Raw genomic sequence first — 23,356 nt, 5'->3', positions numbered from 1 at the left:
CCCTTTCAGTGAGATCTTCCCTCTCCTACTCTTCTTCAGCTCAACAAGACTCCTTCCTGGTCTGACAATGAACCATCAATGCTTTGCCTTGCACCCTTAACTCCTGGTGGAGTTGTCAGGGTGCCGACATGACAAGCTTTTCACCAGTCTGTTCCAACTGTTGTGGTTGTGTGCCAGAGCCTGGGTCACCGCAAATATTTTCCCTGTCCTTTCTTTAACGTTGTCCGTCCATCTCTTCCTCTGTCTGCCTCTCCTTCTTTTCCCCTCCACAGTTCCTTGTAGAATGGTCTTTGCAAGGCCCCTGGATCTTGTTACGTGGCCGTACCATCTCAGCTTTCTTTTCTTCACCGTTGTGAGAAGGTCTTCATGGGGGCTAATGTGGTGCTGGATGGTCTTGCAGACCTGCTTGTTTGTGATGTGGTCCAAGTACCACATCAAGATGTACCAAGTACCACATCAGTCTCAAGATATTGCGATAGCATCTCATTTCCAATGCCTGTATCTTCCTCTGTTGTGTTCTGCTGTGAGGGTCCATGTTTCACATGCATACAGGAAGATGGAGAATACCAATGTATGCGAAACTTCAATATGAAATGTTAACTCTGTTCCTCTTCCCACAGAAGCTGCTTGACTTGCTCAGCATTTTCAACATCTTCAAATTTACTTCAGATTGGCAGCAAATTCAGGCATAATAATGAGGACACAATGGGGGAGGGAACTTGATTGATGATCACCAATAGGAGATAGTGTTCAAGAAAATGAGGTGGTATTGCTTGGGTTGTGAATCCACATGATAATCAGTGGGCAAAGAAAAACAGATGATAAAGGTAGTGGTCCTTCTTTGTACACTGCATTAGATCATGTGGTTACAGAGAATGAATGCAGTAGAAAAGCTTTGCATCAAAAGGACCTGAAAGACAGGCTTATGTTGGGAACCATCCACAATCCAAGGTTGAGGTGCTAAGCATGTACACATCCAAGGTTCTTAAAGACACCCTTCTATTTATGAACTGTATATTTCCTCCTTGATCAGATTCTTCCTAAGATTGTGAATTGGATACCATTGTTCCTGTTGTGTATTTAATATTTCAGTATTTGAGGAATCTTGTAAATATGTTGTTGATTAAACATTGTTGTTTGCTTAAATAATTCACAACAGGTTATATGTAAAGATACGTGAATAACATACATCATTATGCTACCATGTTATATGTGTGTGGTTTGCTTAAAGCAAACACAAAGTTAGACCAACATTTTGGACTCCCATAACTTTTTTCAAATTAGTTTAATATTTTGAAGTTACAAAGAATAACACTGGCAATGAGGAATTTTTAAAATGAACCCGAGATGGCCACTGAACTGTTGAGGTGCAGTGAGATGTTCGAACTAAAAAAATTCACCAAGTAAAAACACAGACCAGCACATGCAGAGACGGTCAAGTTAAAAATAAAAGCCGCCCAGCATGAGTTCTTCAGAAGACATGATTAAGTTTTTTTAAAAAAGTAAGTGAATGGAAGAATTTACGGGTTCATAAAGAGTGATTACTGGGTGATAATAATCATAAATAAAAGCAAAAATGGCTGGCTACATTGGAAAGATAGATACGTTTGATTACACAACAGATATACAGGCTTTATACACTAAGCAAATTGAACAATATTTCGAAGCAAATGAAATAGCCAATGAGAAATGAGTACCAAGTTTGCTGAACCTATTGGGATTAAAGGTGTATAGTTTGCTTCTAAGCAAACCTCCAAAATGAGCTTTGCAGATATTGAGAAAGTGATGCAGGAACATTTAGAATGGAAGCCATTGTTGATTTCAGAATACTTTAGGTTTCATAAGCTGAATCAAAAAGAAGGGGAGTCCATGGCTGAATTGAAGAGATTGTTCGAACATTGTCAGATTGGTAATGGGCTTAATGTTGTAGTGAGGGATTACATAGTCTATGGATTCTTACAAGAAAGCATTCAACTGAAGCCAGCATACATTTAAAAGAACAATTGAAATCACTGTTTCAATCGAAACCACAGGCAGAAACGCAATTGCATTCTGGAGTGAAAGTGAGTGTGAACGTAACAGAGGCCTGTCTGGCTGAACAAATTGTGTTATCATTGTGGCACAAGCTCACAAACAGACCAATGCAGGTTTAAAGGCAAAACTTGTCGAAAATGCATCAACGTAGGACACCTACAGAGAGTATATCAGACAAACAAAGTAAATGGACTTCTCCGAAAAGAGAAAAGGCTAAAAAGTCAAGTTACAGTTGTAAGGAGAGCACTGATCTGTATGCTGTTTAAGAAATAGTAATGATGATATTGACACAGGACTGTGTAACCTGGAGATTTACAGTGTAAAAATTAGCAACAGTTGAGCAATGTGGCTTACATCAGAAGCAAACGGCAAATTAATTAAAACTAAATTAGACACAGGCATCATTGTTTCAGCCATTCCATAAAATGAGTTTGAGAGGCATTTCAAATTTACCAAACTGAAGCCTGTAGATATTCAATTGAGAACTTATACAGGAGAAAAGGTAACTGCTGGGGGAATGACATTTGTGACACTGAAATATAATAATCAGCAAGCGTTATTGATCTTGTATGTGAAGGACCGACATCGTGGGGGACATGATTGGCTGAGACAACTAGAACTTGATTGGAGATCCATCCAGCATTTGCATGCCACAAACCCTGAAATGAAACCAACTGAAAGTGAATTAAGAAAGGTACTGGATGATGCCACAACTGTTTCTATGCCGAACACCATGAACTGTTGCCCAACAGAGGACAAACAGGCATTGGTGCCAACCTCTGTGCCTCTGGTTGGAAAGCATACTGGACCAAGAAAAGACCATGCTGCTCAGAGGAAGCATGAAAGTGATGAAAGCACTGGTTTGACCACAGCAGTTTTTGTAGGCAACATATCTGTAAGAGCTTCTAATAGGTTAATCGGGGAGTTACTTGCAAAATGTGGCTTTGAATTAAGCTGGAAGATAGGTCGATGAGCTTCAGGAAATTTACAAGGATTCAGCTTTTGTGAGTATAAAGAACCAGAATCTACTCTGCGTACATTAAGGTTATTGCATGAACTTTAAATGCAAGACTAAAAGCTGCTTGTAAAAGTAGATGCAAAAATCAAAGCCCGGCTGCATTAATGGAAATCCAAAAAGAAGGGAGTCAATGGAGCTACTAAAACAGTTCATTCATCGGATGATGTTTTGGATGCAGACACCAAGAGGAAGGATCAGATCATAAAGGAAGCAATAAAGGATTAATAAGAGAATACTCCAGCGAACTAAATGTACCTCCCTAAGATCAAGATGCACAAACTAGAAGAAAATGGAGAAACTTGGCTACCACTGTCAGAACCACTTCCTACAGTCTCAAAGTCAACTCTTACAATCAGAGCAGAGGAGGCCCTGGAACCTGAGATTGTTTCACAGCCTTGAGTCTTATCTGGAATGCAGTGATTGCCCTTGTCAAGAACAGCGTTATCCCACAAGAGTGAAGAAATCCTCCACAGGGATTAAATCTTTAGGTCTGAATGGGACTATTTAAAATTTACTATGCTGTGCATACCTGTATATAATTGCTGTATTATATAATATACTGTGTATATAATTGAGATACATTCTCAATTGAGTGGAGTTTGTTGCAAAGCAAGGTGAAGTGTTGTGTATTTAACATCTCAGTAATATTTGAGTAATTGTGTAAATGTGTTGTTGATTAAGCATTCTTGTCTGTTTAAATAATTCACTACAGGTTATATGTTAAAATATATGAATTGCAAATGTCATCATGCTAGCATATGTTATGTGCATGTCTTGTTTAAGGTAAACACAAAGTTAGGTCAGCATTTCAGACTTCTGCATTTTCCTTTGAAATACTTTATTCCTTTGAGGTTACAAAACATAATAACCCCAGTTCCACACCTTCCTGGAATCTATCCTCATTGCTGCTATGCCCCCACTAAGAAAACAGCAGTTTCACTGTCTATTTCTGTATCTAGGTTCTTTTTGCAATGCATTTTCTGTCTGTCAGAAAAACAAACCCATCAAACACGCTGGCCACTATTAAAAAGAACATTAAAATGACAGACATTGTTAAAACTACACAGGATGTGTAACATGGGAATGAATACCCTGCCCAAGACTCTTTGTCATAGCTCAAGCATCCCTCTACAGGCAATTTCTGATCCATTAACCGTGTTTTTATATCCAGTTGTTGTCCAACCTGATAATTAAATCCATCACTTATTGTTTGTGCACATATGTTCTGGCCTTTGTGACATTTTGCTTATCTAGCAGGATATAACACTCAGGAGAAAGGAAAAATATACTCTAAGATCTCTACAAGCTTGGATGTATTCAAATGACTGAGTGAATTGACAGGAAACATGAAGGTGGAAAAAAAGCAGGAGCTTAGACTGAGGACAGAGCATCTTGTGCGCTGAGATCAGAGCTAGGAAATGCAGAAGTAAAAGCAACCTAAAGAAATGCAAAGTACCAAGTCAAGGAAGGAGAAATAGATAACATATTTTTCGTGGCTGCTGCATAGTTTTTCAGTTTTGTTCTGGGGTCAACTGTCAGATAGACATTTCATATATGACAACCCTTGTACGTGGGCTCACAAGGCAACACAGGAACAGGTCCTTCAGAGCATGATTTTGTTCCAAATTAATTAACCTGTTTAATTAAACATATAAATGCCTAACTAAACTAAGCCCTTCTGCCTACACAATATCTATATCCCTTTATTCTCTTCACATTCATGTGCCTAACCAAGAGCCTCTTACATTATCTCTATGGTATTTGTCTCCACTACCACCGGTTGCAGTGCATTCCAGTCACCCACAACTTTCTGTGAAAAAAAAATTGCTCAATAAATCTCCCTACCTCTTCTTACCTTAAATACATGCCCTCTAGTATTTCGACATTTCAATCCCAGGGAAAAGATACCAGCTGACCACTCTCTCCATGTATCCCATAATCTCATGAACTTCTATCACGGCTCCCCTCAGACTCTGCCGGAGTTTACACATTTCTAACTTTTCCAGTGTCTAACCTTTCCCCATGTCACATGTCCTCGATTCCAGGTAGTACCCTGGTAAACCTCTTCTGTACACTTCCCAAAACCTCCACGTCCTTCCTGTATAAGCGTGTCCAGAACTGAATGCTCCAGATGCAGCCAACTAGAATTTTTTCCTAATGCAAGAGTTTTGATTTTGTAATGATTCACTCAGTCCTTCCCTCCTTCAGGGAAAGAACCTATCAGTCCACGGCTGAAGAACTGAGCAGTGAATAACCTCCAACATTAGACCAATACATTTATATATTTAGTGCTGCACAGTATGGTGCTGCACAAGGATAGAAGTAATGAAGAGAATTATTTTCTGCTCCAGATCTGTTCATTAGCCCACTGATAAGCCATCTGAAAAAATTACGCAGGCAAGCATGCACAGACAAAACCTTATGGATCTGAACACAAACAAAGAGCAGCTCGTTTGCCAGCCACAGTCAGTAATTTAACAAAACAGAATTTTCAAAAGCTTCTGCCTCTATAATCCCATTTCTATATTGCACTTGCTGTCAACAAGGAGCAACCTTATTAAAATTTGTTGACAGCAATAAACACATTTGAAGAGTTGACTCCTTTTTAGGCTGGAATGCCATTTATTCTGTGGGTAATTTAATGCAGCATTTCATCACACCTTCTTAAGTCTGGCTAACAGCTATTGATTACAACTGCGCCATACCAAGGCAATTTTCGCTGATGTGGTACTCTCATTTTCAACAGCAAGACTGTTAATTTTTCTTTGCCCCAACAAATACTTTACATTTTATTAACAAGCAACTCTGAAATAGTGTGCTCCATGTAAGATCAATTCACTGGCTGTCTCCTGCAGCAAAGATAAAGATCCAGTCAAGATGGCACCAGGGAACAATGATTCCTTGGATGTCTTCTTCCAGATAGCCAATCTCTTCAACTATTTCACTTTCTTCACGTCTTTTGCTTGTTCATTTTGTGTTGATTGTGTTATGAAAACTGTTGGAGCCAGAAATATGCAGTTTGGAATTCAATCAAATGACCTAAAGCTCCGCTGTGTCCGGAGAGCTGCTTTGTGGAGAAGACCAGGGACAGGGACCCGAAAAGAACTGAGAACACGAACTGCTTCATGGTGAAGCCCAGGGACAGGGACCCGAAAAGGATCGAGAACTTCAGCTGACTCATGGAAAAGACTAGAGAAGGGGTGCAGGGTCACGAACGACTCCATTTTGAAGCATTGAGCAAGATTGAAGCATGGAGGTGAATATGGATTGCCCTCAGCACAGACCACCGGGGTGACATTGGTCAGTAGCTGGGTTGGCGTCGTTCAGACCTAGCATGCCAGTTGCTCTTCATAAAAGGACTGAACTTGTGCAGCCACTCTCTTCGAATGCTGAAAGGGAGACGTTTTTAATATTCTGAGATCTTTGTGTTATTTAGATTGGTTTTCTTTAGTTTTTCAGTGTTTTTCTTTCTTGTGGCTAATTGGCGGGTGGGTGATATGCTAGTTTTATGAGAGGGAGGGGTTGAAGATTTGGGGTCTGGTGTTCTTGGTGTTCTATGTGAGTGAACATTAGTTTTTGTGTGTAAGAGAGGGGATCAGGGTTTTGATGCTATTGTTGCTGTTCTTTTCTGCAAGTGAGGGGTTGGGGATTTGATACTGTTTTCTCAGTTTTTTTCTGGGGGGAGTTGGGGATTTGATGCTATTGTCACTGTGTTTTGTTCTGAAGAGGAGGGGGCTGGGGATTTAATGTTATTGACAGTGATTTTTTCTCTCTGTGATTGTTTCGAGGTTTGAGAGTCTTGATTCTTTTTCTTTTTCTTGGGGGGGGGTAGAGTTGATGTCTTCTTTCAAGAACTCTCATGGAATTTCTGTATTTTATAGCTGTCTGGAGAAGGCTTACACAGATTGTACAGCGCCAAAACAAACTGTTGGGCTTAGTTCATCTTTCCTCAACTATTAACATTATATTTGCTTTTCGTTATGTCTTGTAACATGTTATTTTTTCCAGCACAGTGATTCTTTTCTTATTCTCCACTGGAGTCTGCTCTTTTTAAGTTCTCTTCTGTGAGCCCTTTGCAAATCATACCGGCCCTACTTCTGTACCAGTGATCTACTTCTAAGTGACATAAATAAGTGCAAAATGCTTAAATTTTCTAAAGAATTACAAGTAGCTTCCACAGTAAGTAGCTGTATTAGAACAATGTATTAAACTCAGTGCATTCTATGCACGCTTTGAAAGGAAAAGTAAAACCATATCTACGTGAATCCCTGCAGCACCCAGTGATCCTGTGATCTCTGTAACAGAGGCTGACGGCAGAACATCTTTCAAGAGGGTGAATCCTTGCAAAGCATCAAACCCTGTTAATGTATCTGGTAGAGCACTAAAACCCTGCGCAGGAGTATTCAAGGACATCCTCAGTCTCTTGCTGCTGCAGTAGGAGGTTCCCACCTGCTTCAAAGGTCAACAATCATACCAATTCCCAAGAAGAACAGGGTGAGCTGCCTTGACTATCGCCCGGTGGCACTCACATCTACTGCGATGAAGTGCTTAGAGAGATGGTCCTGCCTAAGCAATGACCTGGAACTACTGCAATTTGCCTATCACCACAATTGGTCTACAGCAAATGCAACCTCATTGGTTCTCCACTTGGTTTTGGATCACCTGGAAAATATTAATACTTACATCAGGCTGCTGTTTGTTGACCACAGCTCAGCGTTCAACTCAATCTTGCTCTTAGTTCGAATCAAAAAGCTCTACAACCTGGACCCCTGCAACTGGCTCCTCAACTTCCTCCTCAGAAGAACACATTCTGTGCGTATCTGAAATAACATCTCTTCCTTGCTGACAATCAACACTGTCGCATCTCACAAATGCTTGCTCAGCCCACTGCTCTACTCCCTCTACTTCCAGGACTGCGTGGCCAGGCACAGCTCAAGTGCCATCAATAAATTGGCGATGATGCAACTATTCTTGGCACAAGCTCAGATGCTGATGAGCAGGTGCATGGGAACGAGACAGATCAGCTGGTTTGAGTGGGGTCGCAGCAACAACCTTGCACTCAACTTCAGTAAGACCAAGGAATTGATTGTAGATTTTAAGATGGGGAAGTTGAGGGAACACACACCAGTCCTCATCAAGGGATCAGAAGTGGAAAGTGTGAGCAGTTTCAAGTTCCTAGCTTTCAATGTCTCTGGAGATCTTTCCTTGGCCTAATGTAGTGATGCAATTGCAAAAAAGATTCAGCAGCAGCTATATAAGATGCAACAGCTGAGGAGAACTGGTACGTCACCAAAGACTCTTGAAGGTTTCTACAGATGTACAGTGGAGAGCGTTCTGATCGGTTGCATCACTATCTTGTATGGAGGGGCCTCTGCACAGGATTGGAAAAAGCTGCAGAGAATTGTAAACTCAGCCAAGTCCATTATGGGTACTAGCCTCCTCAGCATCCAAGACACCTGCAAGAGGCGGTGCCTCAAAAAGATGGCACTCATCATTAAGGATCCTCATCGATTAAGAATGCCCTCTTCCTTTTAGGATAAGGTACAGGAGCCTGAAGACACGCACTCAATGTTTCAGCAGGAGTTTTCTTCCTTCTGCCATCAGATTTCTGAGTCAATAATGAACCCCGTTTTGCACCACTTCATTAATTTATTTTATATATGGTTTTATCATAGTTTATAGTTTTTATTATTATGTATTTCAATGTACTGCTGCCACAAATCAACAAATTTCACAAAATATGGCAGTGAAATTAAACCTGATTCTGATTGCCCAGCAATTTTTCTCACAAAGAGTTGTTGGCACCTAAGCTGCCTGAGAAGATGATGCAAGAGTAGTAACATTTAAGAGGCACCTATACAAATACTTGAATGACCAGGGCAAAGAGGGAAATTGGATCAATGCAGGCAAATGGATAGGCACAGTGCTCTAAATCAGTGGGTTCCAAACATTTTTACGCCATAGACCAATACCATTAAGTGAGGGGTCTGTAGACCCCAGGTTGGGAACCCCTAATCTAAATAGATCTAGTGGGTTGAAAAGCCTATTTCTATGCGGTACATCTCCACCACTATATTACTTCTGATTTCTGGCTAATTCACAACATTTTACAGATTGAAAGTTGGGGGAAAAAATGATCAGAGTACTCTACAAAGTGAATGGAAGGAGAATTGCTTCTTTAAAACAATGTTAAAATGATCAATGAACAAGTAACATATCAAGGAAGATGATAATAATCTAACAGTGGCAGAGTTAATTAATAGAGCTGTCACTTCACATCTCCAGTACAGTTGGTGTGATGCCTGAAAACACTCCCTATGACTGCATGAACTTCCTCCAGGTGCTCCAGTTCCCCCCACCCCCCAATATTCAAAGGACACATAAGTTGGCAGGTTAACTTGTCATTGTAAATTGCCCCTAATCTGCAGTCGAATTGTGAGTATTAAGGCAATCTGTGGATAATAAAATGGGATTAATGCAAAGGGATACTAGTAGGTTGGCACAGAGTGAGTGAAAGGGCCTACTTTTGTGCTGCATGAAATGTTATCTCCAAGAACACATCTTCACATATAAGATGCTGAAGTGCCCCATGACGTCACTCAAAATTTTAGTTCTGGAATTTCATCCCTAAATCTCTCCAGCTGTATTTCTTTAACCCGTTCCTCCCTGACAAACTGTTTAATCATCATTCCTTGTGTACCCTTTATGTACTTATATGTGTACAGAGCATTATATTTTACTGTTAATGCTGTCGTGGAACTTTGTAAGTGGGAAATTGCTAAGTACTTCAATGTAATTTGACAACTACCATCAAAAGAATTTTTATGAATCAAGAGAATTTTCCCTGAAAATTCACATGGCATTAAAAATTAAAATATAACTTTTTGACTCATACTACTTAGTTGATGATTCCCACAAAAATAGAAATAATTTAAAACAGGGTTCTGGGAATTTAAGCATTCAAGTAGAAATGTAAACATAGAAGAACTGGAACTGATAAACTTGTCTATGATGAATTATCCGAGGAAACTGGATTTGGTTGACAACATACAATTTTATAGATATTTTTAATTGCCTTGCTTTGCAAATGGTTTTATTTGTTGAATCTGATATGTCAGCTCAAATAATAAGGGAATGACACTGCCCAATACAAGTTATCTGAAGACATTATAGGTTGCTTATCATTAAGTCATTTATCAAACCACAACACACATCAAAACAAGCTGATGACTGATTAGTTCCCGAAAGTTACTTTTCAATATTCCCTTTACCACTGTAACAACATTGATGTAATTGTCACAACCTCCAATTTAGTTTTTCTTTTCTTGGCTTCAATGTCCATCTTTTAAAATTCTAAGTTCATTCTGAGATTTTCCCCATCAATCAATTGGAAGTTTTATTTTACTACACCTTCATTCTCTATCTTGTCATAATTCGCTCTTTTACTACATCATTGGAGATTTATAAATGCAGTTTGCTATTTTCAGTTCTTTTTCCATATATTTACAAAAATTCTGTTCTGTTTTGGAGGTCATCCTTAAACACTTCAGTTCTGAAAGCTGATTACATAAATTGGAGAGAATTGATTTGTGAGACTGACAATGAAAACCAAAACAATTCAACACTTCCATAGTTAAAAGTGGCACAATTACTGAGCTACTGTATTGAACATCACAACAAACCACAACGTAGCAATCAGCTTTGTGTGTGTGTGTGAGAGAGAGAGAGAGAGAGAGAGAGAGAGAGAGACAGAGACAGACAGACACCAACCAAGGAAGACTTCAGGATAACCCAAATTACTTTTCTGCCAAGTGGTTTTTGTGGTTATAACTGTTATAGAGGAAACATGGTGGCTAATTTGCAGATAGCGAGCTCCCAGATAAGAGCTCTGTGATAATCTGTGTTATTTAATTCATAATTCATAAAGCGGATGAGCTTACAGCATGGACCACTACTTGGAGCTATGATGTTGTGGTCATTACAGAGCCTTGGATGGCTCAGGGACAGGAATGGTTACTTCAAGTGCCAGGCTTTTGATGTTTCAAAAAAGACCGGGAGAGAGGCAAAAGAGGTGGGGCCGTGGCACTGTTGATCAGAGATAGTGTCATGGCTGCAGAAAAGGAGGAAGTTATGGAGGAACTGTCCATGGAGTCTCTGTGGGTGGAAGTTAGGAACAGGAAGGGGTCAATAACACTACTGGGTGTTCTTTATAGACCACCCGAGAGTAAAGAGACATCGAGGAGCAGAGAGGGAGACAGATTCTGGAAAGGTGTAATAATAACAGGGTTGTAGTGGTGGGAGATTTTAATTTCCCAGATATCGATTGGCATGTCCCTGCAGCAATGGACTTAGATGGGGTGGAGTTTGTTAGGTGTGTTCAGGAAGGTTTCTTGACACAATATGTAGATAAGCCTACAAGAGGAGAGGCTGTACTTGATCTGGTATTGGGAAATGAACCTGGTCAGATGTCAGATCTCTGTGGGAGAGCATTTTGGAGACAGTGATCACAATTGTATCACCTTTACCATAGCATTGGAGAGCGACAGGAACAGACAAGTTAGGGAAGTGTTTAATTGGACCAAGGGGAAATATGATGCTATCAGGCAGGAACTTGCAAGCATAAATTGGAAATAGATGTTTTCAGGAAAATGTACGAAAGAAATGTGGCAAATGTTCAGGGGATATTTGCGTGGAGTTCTGAATAGACAGGGGAAAGGATGGTAGGGTACAGGAACTGTGGTGTACAAAGGCTGTTGTAAACCTAGTCAAGAAGAAGAGCTTACGAATGGTTCAAAAAGCTAGGTAATCATAGACATCTAGAAGATTATAAGGCTAACAGGAAGGAGCTTAAGAATGAAATTAGGAGAGACAGAAGGGGCTATGAGAAGACCTTGGTGGACAGGATTCAGGAAAACCCCGAGGCATTCTACGAATATGTGAAGAGCAAGAGGATAAGACATTAGAGAACAGGACCAATCAAATGTGACATTGGAAAAGTGTGTATGGAATTGAAGGACATAGCAGAGGTATTTAATGAATACTTTGCTTCAGTATTCACCACGGAAAAGGATCTTGGCGATTGTAGGGATGACTTACAGTAGACTGAAAAAGCTTGAGCATGTATATATTAAGGATGCTGTAACTTTTGGAAAACATCAAGTTGGATAAGTCACAAGGACCGGATGAGATGTACCCCAAGCTACTGTGGGAGGTGAGCCTCTGGCGATGATCTTTGCATCATCAATGAGGATGGGAGAGGTTCTGGAGGATTGGAGGATTGCGGATGTTGTTCCAGTATTCAAGAAACAGAGTAAAGATAGCCCAGGAAATTATAGACCTGTGAGTCTTACTTCAGTGGTTGGTAAGTTGATGGAGAAGATCCTGATCCTGAGAGACAGGATTACTGAACACTTGGAGAGGCATAATATGATTCAGAGTAGTCAGCATGGCTTTGTCAAAGGCAGGTCGTGCCTTATGAGCCTGATTGAATTTTTTAAGATGTGACTAAACATGCTAATGAAGGTAGAGCAGATGTAGTGTATGTGGATTTCAGCAAGGCATTTGATGCAAAGTACCCCATGCAAGGCTTATTGAGGAAGTAAAGGGGCATGGGATCCAAGGGGACATTGCTTTGTGGATCCAGAACTGGTTTGCCCACAGAAGGCAAAGAGTGGTTGTAGATGGATCATATTCTGCATGGAGGTTGGTGACCAGTGAGTGGAGTCCCTCAGGGATCTGTCCTGGGACTCTTACTCTTTGTTTTTTTTTATAAATGACCTGGATGAGGAATTGGAGGGATGGTTTAGTAAATTGGCTGATGACACAAAGGTTGGGGGTGTTGTGAATAGTGTGGAGGGCTGTAAGAGGTTACAACGGGACATTGATAGGATGCAAAACTGGACTGAGAAGTGGCAGATCGAGTTCAACCTAGGTAAGTATGAGGTGGTTCTTTTTGATAGGTCAAGTATGATGGTAGAATATTGCATTAATGGTAAGACCCTTGGCAGTGTGGAGGATCAGAGGGATCTTGTGGTCCGAGTCCATAGGACACTCAAAGCTGCTGTGCAGGTTGACTCTGTGGTTAAGAAAGCATACGGTGCATTGACCTTTAGCCGAGAGGTAAGGTTGCAGCTATTTAGGACCCTGGTCAGATTCCACTTGGAGTACTGTGCTCAGTTCTGGTCGTCTCACTATAGGAAAGATGTGGAAGCCATAGAAAGGGTGCAGAGGAGATTTACAAGATGTTGCCCGGATTGGGGAGCATGCCTTATGAGAATAGGTTGAGTGAACTCGGCCTTTTCTCCTTGTGATGGAGGATGAGACGTCACCTGATAGTGGTATATAAATGATGAGAAACATTGATTGTGTGGATAGTCAGGGGCTTTTTCCTAGTGCTGAAATGGCTAGCATGAGAGGGCACAATTTTAAGCTGCTTGCATGAAGGTACAGAGGAAATGTCAGGGGTTTGTTTTTTACACAGAGTGGTGAGTTGCATGGAATGGGCTGCCCGTGATGGTGGTGGAGGTGGATATAATAGGGTCTTTTAAGAGACTCCAGGATAGGTACATGGAGCTCAGAAGAATAGAGGGCTGTGGGTAACCGTAGGTAATTCCTAAGGTAAGGACATTTGCAGCACAGCTCTGTGGATCGAAGGGCCTGTGGTGTGCTGTAGGGTTTCTATGCTTCTATACTTCTATGACGCCCAGGATATTGTGAAAGGGTAGCAGAGATACAAACCTGTCACTAAATCTGGTAAAACAGCACCATATTTTTCATCTGATCACCTAACTTTCAGACAACCCTAACACTTAAAAAATGAGTTATTGAGTATATCATTTAAATCATTCTTTTGACTTGAGCCAGAATTTATCTTTTTCTTACAGAAGGATTTAAGTGATGATCAAGAATACAGACTACTGCAGAGAAGCAAAATACACCATAGCATTGAACAAATGACATCAAGGTCTGGATGGAAAGAATACAATTTCCATGGCTCTTTCATAACTACATGAGTTTAAGTATTATTCAATGTAGTGACCTGTGTTTCAACACAGGGAGGGTATACAGTGGTTGAAGATTGTACTGAATGAAGTTGGATTGAAGAGGAATAACATTGAAAAGATCACAGGAACATTTAGTAGCATATGTAAAGATCTTGATATGCAACTGCTTTACAAAAGCATCCACAATCAAAGCAATACTTTTAAAAATCAGTAAACATTATAATATTTCAAAATGCAACAACCAATGGTAGGGGACCAAAATTAGTAAGGCGAAAATTACTGATCAACCTGAGTTCAGTTCTCTGCTTAAGAAATTAACAATGATATGAACATTGACAGAAGTGATCAAAGTTTGCAGGCAGTGGCTTAGCTTAAAGCTTAAAAGAGTAATGAAGAAGATGGCACCAGTGTATGATGTGGCCAACGACGACATCCTTCATGAAACTACTTCTTATACTGCTTCTTCTTTCAGATATGACTCTAGTACTGAGCTGCATGCAATTGAAGCCAGTGATTTTCATTTTTATAGTGTGTTTTCAGGCTGTTTGAGCAGCCTAGTGCTTTGCTGTCTCCAAGAGAATTTGGTGTGGTTTGGAGCATAGTGTGGCACTTAGAGACCAAGAAATCGGGAGCCCATGATCGACTCCATTTATAGCCAATCAGAGTGTTGAACAAGATTGAAAGCAACAAGGATGAAAATGGAAGGCGAGCAGGTATTCAGCGCTGTTGGCCTGCATGTGACTGGTCTCTCTCTCCCTCTTGCTCTTGACTGCCGGCGGATGGTGCCTGCGGTTCACCAATCTCTCTTTCCCTCTCCTCCGCTGCTATCGGATGATGGTACGGAGTCTTGGGTTTCGGGCAAGGTTTAATTGACGTGGTTTGTGAATTGGATTCTGCAGTTCATGTTACATGTGATTGTGGTTTCTCCTTTGTTTTTGTCATTTTGTGTGATTTTAATCAGGATGGACTGGCTTTGGGAACTGCAGTCAATAAAAAATAGAACTGAACTGAACTAAACTGAATATCCTAGACTGGTTTAAGGAACCTGTGTTTTGATATTTTATGTTCTGTGTATTTTTTGCTCAAAATGATTTATTCCCTTTCTTTGAGTGTAGGGTGTTTGCTGTTTTCTTTGAGTGTGTTCCATAGAGTTACTTTTTACTGTTGTTGTTTGTGGGAAGAAGCATCTCAGCACTGTATGCCATACAGTGGCATGCAAAAGTTTGGGCACCCTGGTCAAAATTTCTGTTACTGTGAATAGTTAAGTGAGTAAAAGATGATCTGATTTCCAAAAGGCATAAAGTTAAATATGACAGATTTCTTTAATATTTTAAGCAAGATTTTTTTTTATTTCCATCTTTTACAATTTCAAAATAACAAAAAAGGAAAAGTTTGGACACCCTGCATAGTCAGTACTTAGTAATACCCCCTTTGGTGAGTTTCACAGTTTGTAAATGCTTTCTGTAGCCAGCTAAGAGTCTTTCAATTCTTGTTTGGGGGATTTTCGCCCATTCTTCCTTGCAAAAGACTTCCAGTTCTATGAGATTCTTGGGCCGTCTTGCATGCACTGCTCTTTTGAGGTCTATCTACGTATTTTTGATGATGTTTAGATCAGGGGACTGTGAGGGCCATGGCAAAACCTTCAGCTTGCGCCTCTTGAGGTAGTCCATTGTGGATTTTGAGGTGTGTTTAAGAGCATTATCCTGTTGTAAAAGCCATCCACTTTTCATCTTCAACTTTTTTACAGACAGTGTGATGTTTGCTTCCAGAACTTGCTGGTATTTAATTGAATTTATTCTTCCCTCTACCAGTGAAAAGTTCTCTGTGCCACTGGCTGCAACACAAGCCCAAAGCATGATCGATCCACCCCTGTGCTTAACAGTTGGAGAAGTGTTCTTTTCATGAAATTCTGCACCCTTTTTTCTCCAAACATACCTTGGCCAAAAAGTTCTATTTTAACTTCATCAGTCCACAGAACTTGATTCCAAAATGCACCAGGCTTGTTTAGATGTTCTTTTACAAACTTCTGACACTGTATTATGTGATGAAGGCGCAGGAAAGGTTTTCTTCTGATGACTTTTCCATGAAGGTCATATTTGTGCAGGTGTCGCTGCACAGTATAACAGTGCATCGCCACTCCAGAGTCTGTTAAATCTTCCTGAACATCTTTTGCAGTCAAATGGGGGTTTTGATTTGCCTTTCTAGCAATCCTACAACCAGATCTCTGAAAGTTTTCTTGGTCTTCCAGACCTCAACTTGATCTCCACCATTCCTGTTAACTGCCATTTCTTAATTACGTTACGAACTGAGGAAATGGCTTCCAGAAAACGCTTTGCTATCTTCTCATAGCCTTCTCCTGCTTTGTTGGCATCATTTATTTTAATTTTCGGAGTGCTAGGCAGCTGCTTAAAGGAGCCCATGGCTGCTGATTGTTGGGAGAAGGTTTAAGGAGTCAGAGTATTCATAAAGCTTTGAAATTTGCATCACCTGACCTTTTCTAACAATGACTTTGAACAAGCCATAGCCCTAACAAGCTATTTAATTGCTGAGACCTTGGTAAAAGTTATCTGAGAGCTCAAATCTCTTGGGATACCCAAACTTTTGCATGGTGCTCCTTTCCTTCTTTTCACTCTAAAATTGTACAAAACAAAAATAATACTCATCTTGCTTAAAATGTTGAAAAGAATGTTTCATCTTTAACTTTATGACTTTTGGAGATCAGTTTATCTTCTACTCACTTAACTATTCACAGTTACAGAAATTTTGACCGGGGTGCCCAAACTTTAGCATGTCACTGTATATATACTTTGATAATAAACGTTCACCAAACCTTTGAGAGAAAGAAAGCTGGCAACACAAAAATGACATTAAACTTCCACTGCACAGTAAAGAAGTCATGATATAATGATGTTCTCCTTATACTTAACCAGGCTGTTGTCAAGGATATTTAGGGGAGAACTATCTCTGCTCCGTGCAGTGACATTGTAATCATGCTTAGACCACGTATTGCAGTCTAAAGGAACTCAGTGTGTCTGCTCTGATTGTTGTCAAAGCTTTGCAGCTGAAGCACAAAAGATCAGAAACGATATTTAAATAGCTGACAGCAAATGGTCATTGTGAACCTAGACACTTCAGCCTAATTTCTGCCTGATTCAAGCTTTGTATTCAGCAACCCCGATATTGAACCGTGAAATCTTGATAAATACATGGAAAGATCTATATGCCCTAGAAATATTTTTGTGCCCTAAGATGTATTACACTGGAACTAGATATTGCATTGTGCAAGGTTACGGACAGCCAAATTTCATCATTCACAAAGACCACAGTGTCACGATCAATAGAAAACCCTTGGACAGTATTGCAAAGTCAGTGAATGAATGCAAATTTGCTGTGCATCACATGCAGTGTGGAAGATAACAAAGGTGATTTAGGTACTGAGTCTGGGGTTAAGGGCACTGAAGGTTGGAGAGGGGTCAGGGAAGGGAAAAATAGGCTGATAGGGTCAGAGTTGGCAGAAAGCAAAACAAAACAGTGGTGCCTGAAAAGCATCTGCAGGGATGTGGATACTGGAATGAACACTAAGCAAATTGCTTAAAGCCATACTTCGACTTATAGAGCAACTTACATAAAATGCTAGAGAAACTCAGCAGGCTAGGCAGCATCTGTGGAAAAGAGCAAACAGTTGATTTTTTGGGCCAAGAACCTTCATCAGCTCTTTGCAGACCTGATGAAAGGTCTCGGGCCAAAACGTTGACAGTTTACTCTTTTCCATAGATGCCGCCTGGGCTGAGTTCCTCCAGCATTCTGTGTGTGTTGCTTTGGATTTCCAGCATCTGCAGACTTTCTTGTGTTCTTAGACTCATGGAGTCATGCAGCACTGAAACAGGCCATTCACTCATCTGGTCCATGCTGACCCACTCTGCCTCTGATCTCTTAGAGAGGACTAGCTTCTGGTCCACTGTCTTCTTCCTCCTGTAGTTGATGATCAGCTCTTATGCTTTGCTGCCATTGAGTGAGAAGTTAGTACTATTTGCCTGTGTTTGGTTCTTGTGCAAGAAGTCAATGACATGCTCTCTGTGCAGTGGACCATGTAGCCTTGCATTCGTATTTCTGGTGTCAGCTCTCCAGGTAAAACCTGCTCCTGTGTAAGGGCCTTGAATGCACAGAATATACTTTGGTAAATTGGCAAGAGTGATATGTATGGTTTGAATTTCCACGAGGAAGCTATTCATGTACAAAGTTGGTGTTTATATTTGATTCAGCCTGAAGTGTTGAGGGATTTCTATAGCAAACCACAAACTGAAGGTGCTGCTTAAACTGCTGTTGTCAGGGAAAGGAGTGAGTGACGAATGTGCCTGAAATGGACAGCAGGAAATGCAGATGTTTTTAAAAGTGTAATATCACCAGCCAAAACCCTGGGGAAACTCAACTGGCTGTAAAGCCAGATGGGATTCAAGAGAGGCTTGGTTAGGTTAGGAGGCTGCATCACCAAAGGAGCAATTTGCAGCAGGAGGCAAGTTACTAAGGGGAGCTTTCAGATCGGTCTTGATGTTGGGAAGGAAAGACATAAATTCAGACCTTCTCATTAGACCTTCTCATATTAGAGAAAGACACAATGACTCTTCCATTCTGGCCAGAGTTAAAATTGCAGGTAGAGATCTATAGGAACATTTGTTAATTACTCAGAAGAGCTGATTAAAATCAGAATTGGGACTGGAATTGAGGAAATTATCTTAGGTAATGCTATCATTCATGAAATACAGTACCCACTGAGCAGAAATGGTTAAATACTCATGTAACAACCCATGTCCTTCTCCTACTTACTGTTCAGACTAACATTAGACACAGACATATCAATCAATAAGTGCAAACCTTGCAATCATCAGTGATGACTAATGGTCCCACTTGTGATATCTCACCTCAATCTGCAATAATGCCTCCTCTCGTTGTTTTATCGATTCAACTTCATCCTCTGTGACCTCTGAAAAGAAAGCCTGGCTCTGGCCCTGCCCACGATCTGAAGATTCAGCTGTGGCCTGCCATTTACCGTGGCCTCTGCCAAGGAACTCATCCTCATCACTAACTTCAGTAAAGGGATTCTCGGCAATCTGCAAAGAGAAGAATTCCATTAAATGTCAAAGTTTTAAACATAAATACGGATAGAACCTTGCAACAGATAGTGTTAAGACTGCCAAATTGACAAGCCAAAACTTCCACATAGCATACGTTGCATTATTTATCAACAAAACGAGTTTATTGGCAGTTGTGATTTCACAATTACTGTGACTTGTTTCTCAGGAATCACAGTGATGAATGTCTTCATGAGGATTCTGAGTGTCTTCTGTCCAATAAGACAATTATCTAGTAGATTTGATGGCATAGTTCCATAAGTCAGGGGTGTATAAATAGGACTTACTTATGGCAAGAACTGAATATTAGGCTTTGCGCACTCAATCTCTCATTTAGAACACAGAACTTAGAACAGTACAGCACAGGGACATACCTTTTGGTCCACAATGTTGCGCTAAACCAATTAAATTAATAATCAAATGGACAACTAAACTTATCCCTTCTGTCTATACAATGGTCATATCCTTCCATTTCTCTCACATTCTTGTGCCTATCTAGTCATCCTTGAAAGTCCCTAAAGTATCTAAATCCACCACAACTCCAGCCAGCACATGTAAAATACTTGCCCTTCGCTGCCCCTTTGAATGTACCTCCTCTTACTTTGTGCATGCCCACAGGTATTAGACTTATCATATTTTGGAAAAAGATACTATCTGTCTGCTCTATCTATATCTCTTACAATCCCATAAACCTTTATCAGATCTCCCCTCAGTCTCCGCACTCCAGAGAAAACAACACGCGCCCCCTAATCCAGACAACATCCTGGTAAACCTCTTCTGCCCCCTCCGCAAAGCCTGGGGCAACTTGATGCCTCGACTAATAAAGGCAAGCATGCCATCTGCCTTCTAAACTACCCTATCAACCTGTGTAGCCACTTTCAGAGAGCTATGAACTTAGAACCCAAAATCCCTCTGCTAATTTCCCATTAGCCTTCCACCTTATAGCATAAAAATGTACTCCTTTATGGACTTGAAGTAAACAGGGACTACTCCAGCTAAGGCGCCTAACATGAAGCATTTGCTAAGCAACGTATATGTCTGAAAAAGATGGTGACATTCCATAGATTGACTTGATTATCTAAAGGGAACTAGAGGCATGAGAGAGTAGTTTAACCAGGTGGATTGTTGTTATGGATGTACCACAGCTCTGAGGGGTCGAAGGGTGTGGGGTAGCCCCCTCCTTTGTGAGAATCGCAAGATCACTATTGAGTCCGTTCAGGAGACCTAGGAAATGGGAGAGAGAATACCTCATTCCACCGCAATGCAAAATAATGCAACATTGAGCATTGTCTCCTGGAGACCACATTTGTGGATTGGGGACTATGCTACGTGCAAGCCCTCGGGGAAAGTGGGCTGGTTGAGAGAGAGATTACATCATCCCAACCTGATTGACATCTGAGACCCCGTGAGGAAGTATAAAAGAGGGTCTGGGGGAACACCCCTTTCAGACGCACCAGAAGAAACGCTAACGATCCCGTAGTAGCGGGAAGCCATTTGAAGGAAGTCACGTGCGTTCGATTCTGTGGCTGGAATCAGTGGCTGGAACCACGGAAACCAGCTTTTAGCTAACAACGGGGAAGCCCGCTCCCCTGATTCAACGGATTCGCTTCATAAGAGACCCGGGCAAGTTTCTTTTCTCACCAATCTCTCTCTCTCTCCAACAAGTGAAAACCCAGTGGTCCCCCAAAAGGCTGAAGCCTGCGGGACCTGAGTGACTTTTATATTTCCATCGGACAATATAGCGTCCCCTAGACAAACGATCGAGCTGTTTCTTATTGATGGTTATTATCAGACCCGCGCTTTTAGATTGAGTAGTGACGACATATATTAGATGAATGTTTGTATTAATCTTATTTTTGTGCCCCTTTATTTATAAAGACTTTTAAAAATAGTACCATCAGACTTTAATGGACCTCTCTATCTTTGCTGGTAAGTGATCCAGTTACGGGATTTCGTAACAGAGTGTACTGGGGGGAATGACGGCAGTGCGGAGATGGCTGAAGTCTTCGGGAATTGTTTACAAGACACAGGATAGATATGTCCCACAGAAGTAGTTCTCAAATGGCAGGTGTAGGCATCTGTGGCTGACAAGGGAAGTTAAGGACTGCATAAAAGCCAAGGAAAAGGCAAATATGGTAGCAAAAGTGAGCGGGAAGTTGGATGATTGGGAAGCTTTTAAAATCCAACTACTAAAAAAAAAGCTGTAAGAAGGGAAAAGGTAGAATATGAGGGCAAACTAGCTAGTAACATAAAACGGGATACTAAATGTTTTTTTCAGTTATATAAAGAGTAAAAGAGAGCTGAGAGTTGATTTTAGACCACTGGAAAATGATGCTGGTGAAGTAGTAATGGGGGGGGGGGGGGGAACGAAGAAATGGCAGATGAACTTAATGGGTACTTTGCATCAGTCTTCACTGTGGAAAACACTAGAAGTGTGCCAGAGGTCTGTGAGCATCAAGGAGCAGGAGTGAGTGCCGTTGCTGTTACAAGGGAAAAAGTGCTAGGCAAACTGAAAAACCATGGACCAGATGACTACATCCCAGAGTCCTGAGAGAAATAACTGATGCGTTGGTCATGATCTTTCAAGAACCACTTGATTCTCAGAGGACTGTAAGATTGCAAATGTCACTCCACTCTTTAAGAAGGGAGAAAAGCTAAAGAAAGGAAATACAGGCCAGTTCGTCTGACTTCTGTGGTTGGGAAAGTGTTGGAGCCCATTATTAAGGGTGAGGTTTTGGGGTACTTGGAGATCAATGATAAAATAAGTCAAAGTCATCATGGTTTCTGTGAAGGGAAATCTTGCCTGATAAATCTGTTAGCGTTCTTTGAGGAAGTAACAAGCAGGTTGGACAAAGGGGAATCAGTGGACGTCACTTACTTGGATTTTCAGAAGGCATTTGATAAGGTGCCAAACATGCAGCTGCTTAACAAGATAAAATACTACGGCATTACAGAAAAGATACTGGGTCAGATACAAGAGTGGCCGACAGGCAGGAGGCACCAAGTGGGAACAAAGAGTGTCTTTTCTGGTTGGCTGCCAGTGTCTAGTTGTGTTCCTCAGGGACCGCTACTTTTCACATTGTTTGTCAATGATTTGGATAATGGAATTGATGGCTTTGTGGCAAAATTTGTGGATGATACAAAAGTAAGTGGTGGGGTAGGTATTGCTGAGGAAGCAATGCGATTGCAGCAGGACTTTAACAAATTGGAAGAATGGGCAAAAAAGTGGCAGATTCCCATTCGCCATTAGTGTTGCGGTGTTGCAAAATGTACGATAATGCATTTTTGTAAAAGGAACAATAGTGTAGACTATTATCTCAACAAGGAGAAGCTTCAAACATCAGAAGTGCAGAGGGACTTGGGAATCTTCGTGTAAGACTCCCAGAAGGCTAATTTACAGGTTGAGTCTGTGGTAAAGAAGGCAAATGCAATGTTGGCATTTATTTCAAGGGGAACAGAATATAAAAATAAGGAGATAATGCTGAACCTTTATGAAACACTAGTCAGGCCGCAGTTGGAGTATCAACAGTTTTGGGCCCCACATCTCAGAAGGGACATGTTGTCATTGGAGACAGTCCATAGGTTCATGAGGATGATTCCGGGAATGAAGGATTTAACATATGAGGAGCATTTGGCAGCTTTGGGCCTGTACTCACTGGAAATTAGAAGAAAGTGGAGTATCTCATTTGAAACTTAACAAATGATTAAACAATTGGACAGGGTGGATGTGGAGAGGATGTTTACTATGGTGAAATTATCCAGAACTAGAGGGCACAGCCTCAAAATTGAGGAATTTTTTTAGCCAGAGAGCAGTGAATCTGTGGAATGCTCTGCCGTAGACTGCAGTGGAGGCCAAGTCTGTTGGTTTTTTTTTAAGGTGGAAGTTGAGTTTCCTGATCAGTCAGGGGATCAAAGGATATGGCGCAAACACAGATGTACGGGGTTTAGTGGGTTCCAGGATCAGCCATGATGAAATGGCAGAGCAGACTTGATGGGCTGAATGGTCTATTTCTGCTCTTTTGTCTTATGGTCTTAATATCTTTAGACACCTTCAATGCCACTCGAAGCTTAAAACAGCAAAAATACATAATTAACTCTGATTATCATATGTGTATCTTAATACCTTCCTGTTTATTACATGAAGAGTTAGACAACAAACATCTGTTTTCCAT

General features: G+C 40.9%; 1 protein-coding gene across 4 annotated transcripts in view; it reads right to left on the bottom strand.

Moving 5' to 3' along the window:
* Positions 1 to 23,356, bottom strand: part of tsnare1 (T-SNARE Domain Containing 1) — a 1,003,225-nt gene that overhangs the window by 354,152 nt on the left and 625,717 nt on the right. For all 4 annotated transcript variants that reach the window (XM_059975426.1, XM_059975433.1, XM_059975441.1 and 1 more), the window contains one exon: positions 18,975 to 19,163. In XM_059975426.1, coding sequence (XP_059831409.1) covers positions 18,975 to 19,163 — 189 coding nt within the window. The remainder of the gene's footprint in view (positions 1 to 18,974; positions 19,164 to 23,356) is intronic.

The sequence above is a fragment of the Hypanus sabinus genome, chromosome 1 (genome assembly GCF_030144855.1).
Source record: "Hypanus sabinus isolate sHypSab1 chromosome 1, sHypSab1.hap1, whole genome shotgun sequence".
NCBI classification, from domain to species: domain Eukaryota; kingdom Metazoa; phylum Chordata; class Chondrichthyes; order Myliobatiformes; family Dasyatidae; genus Hypanus; species Hypanus sabinus.
Note: the sequence above shows the minus strand (reverse complement) of the source record. Positions and strands in the feature narration are given on the sequence as shown.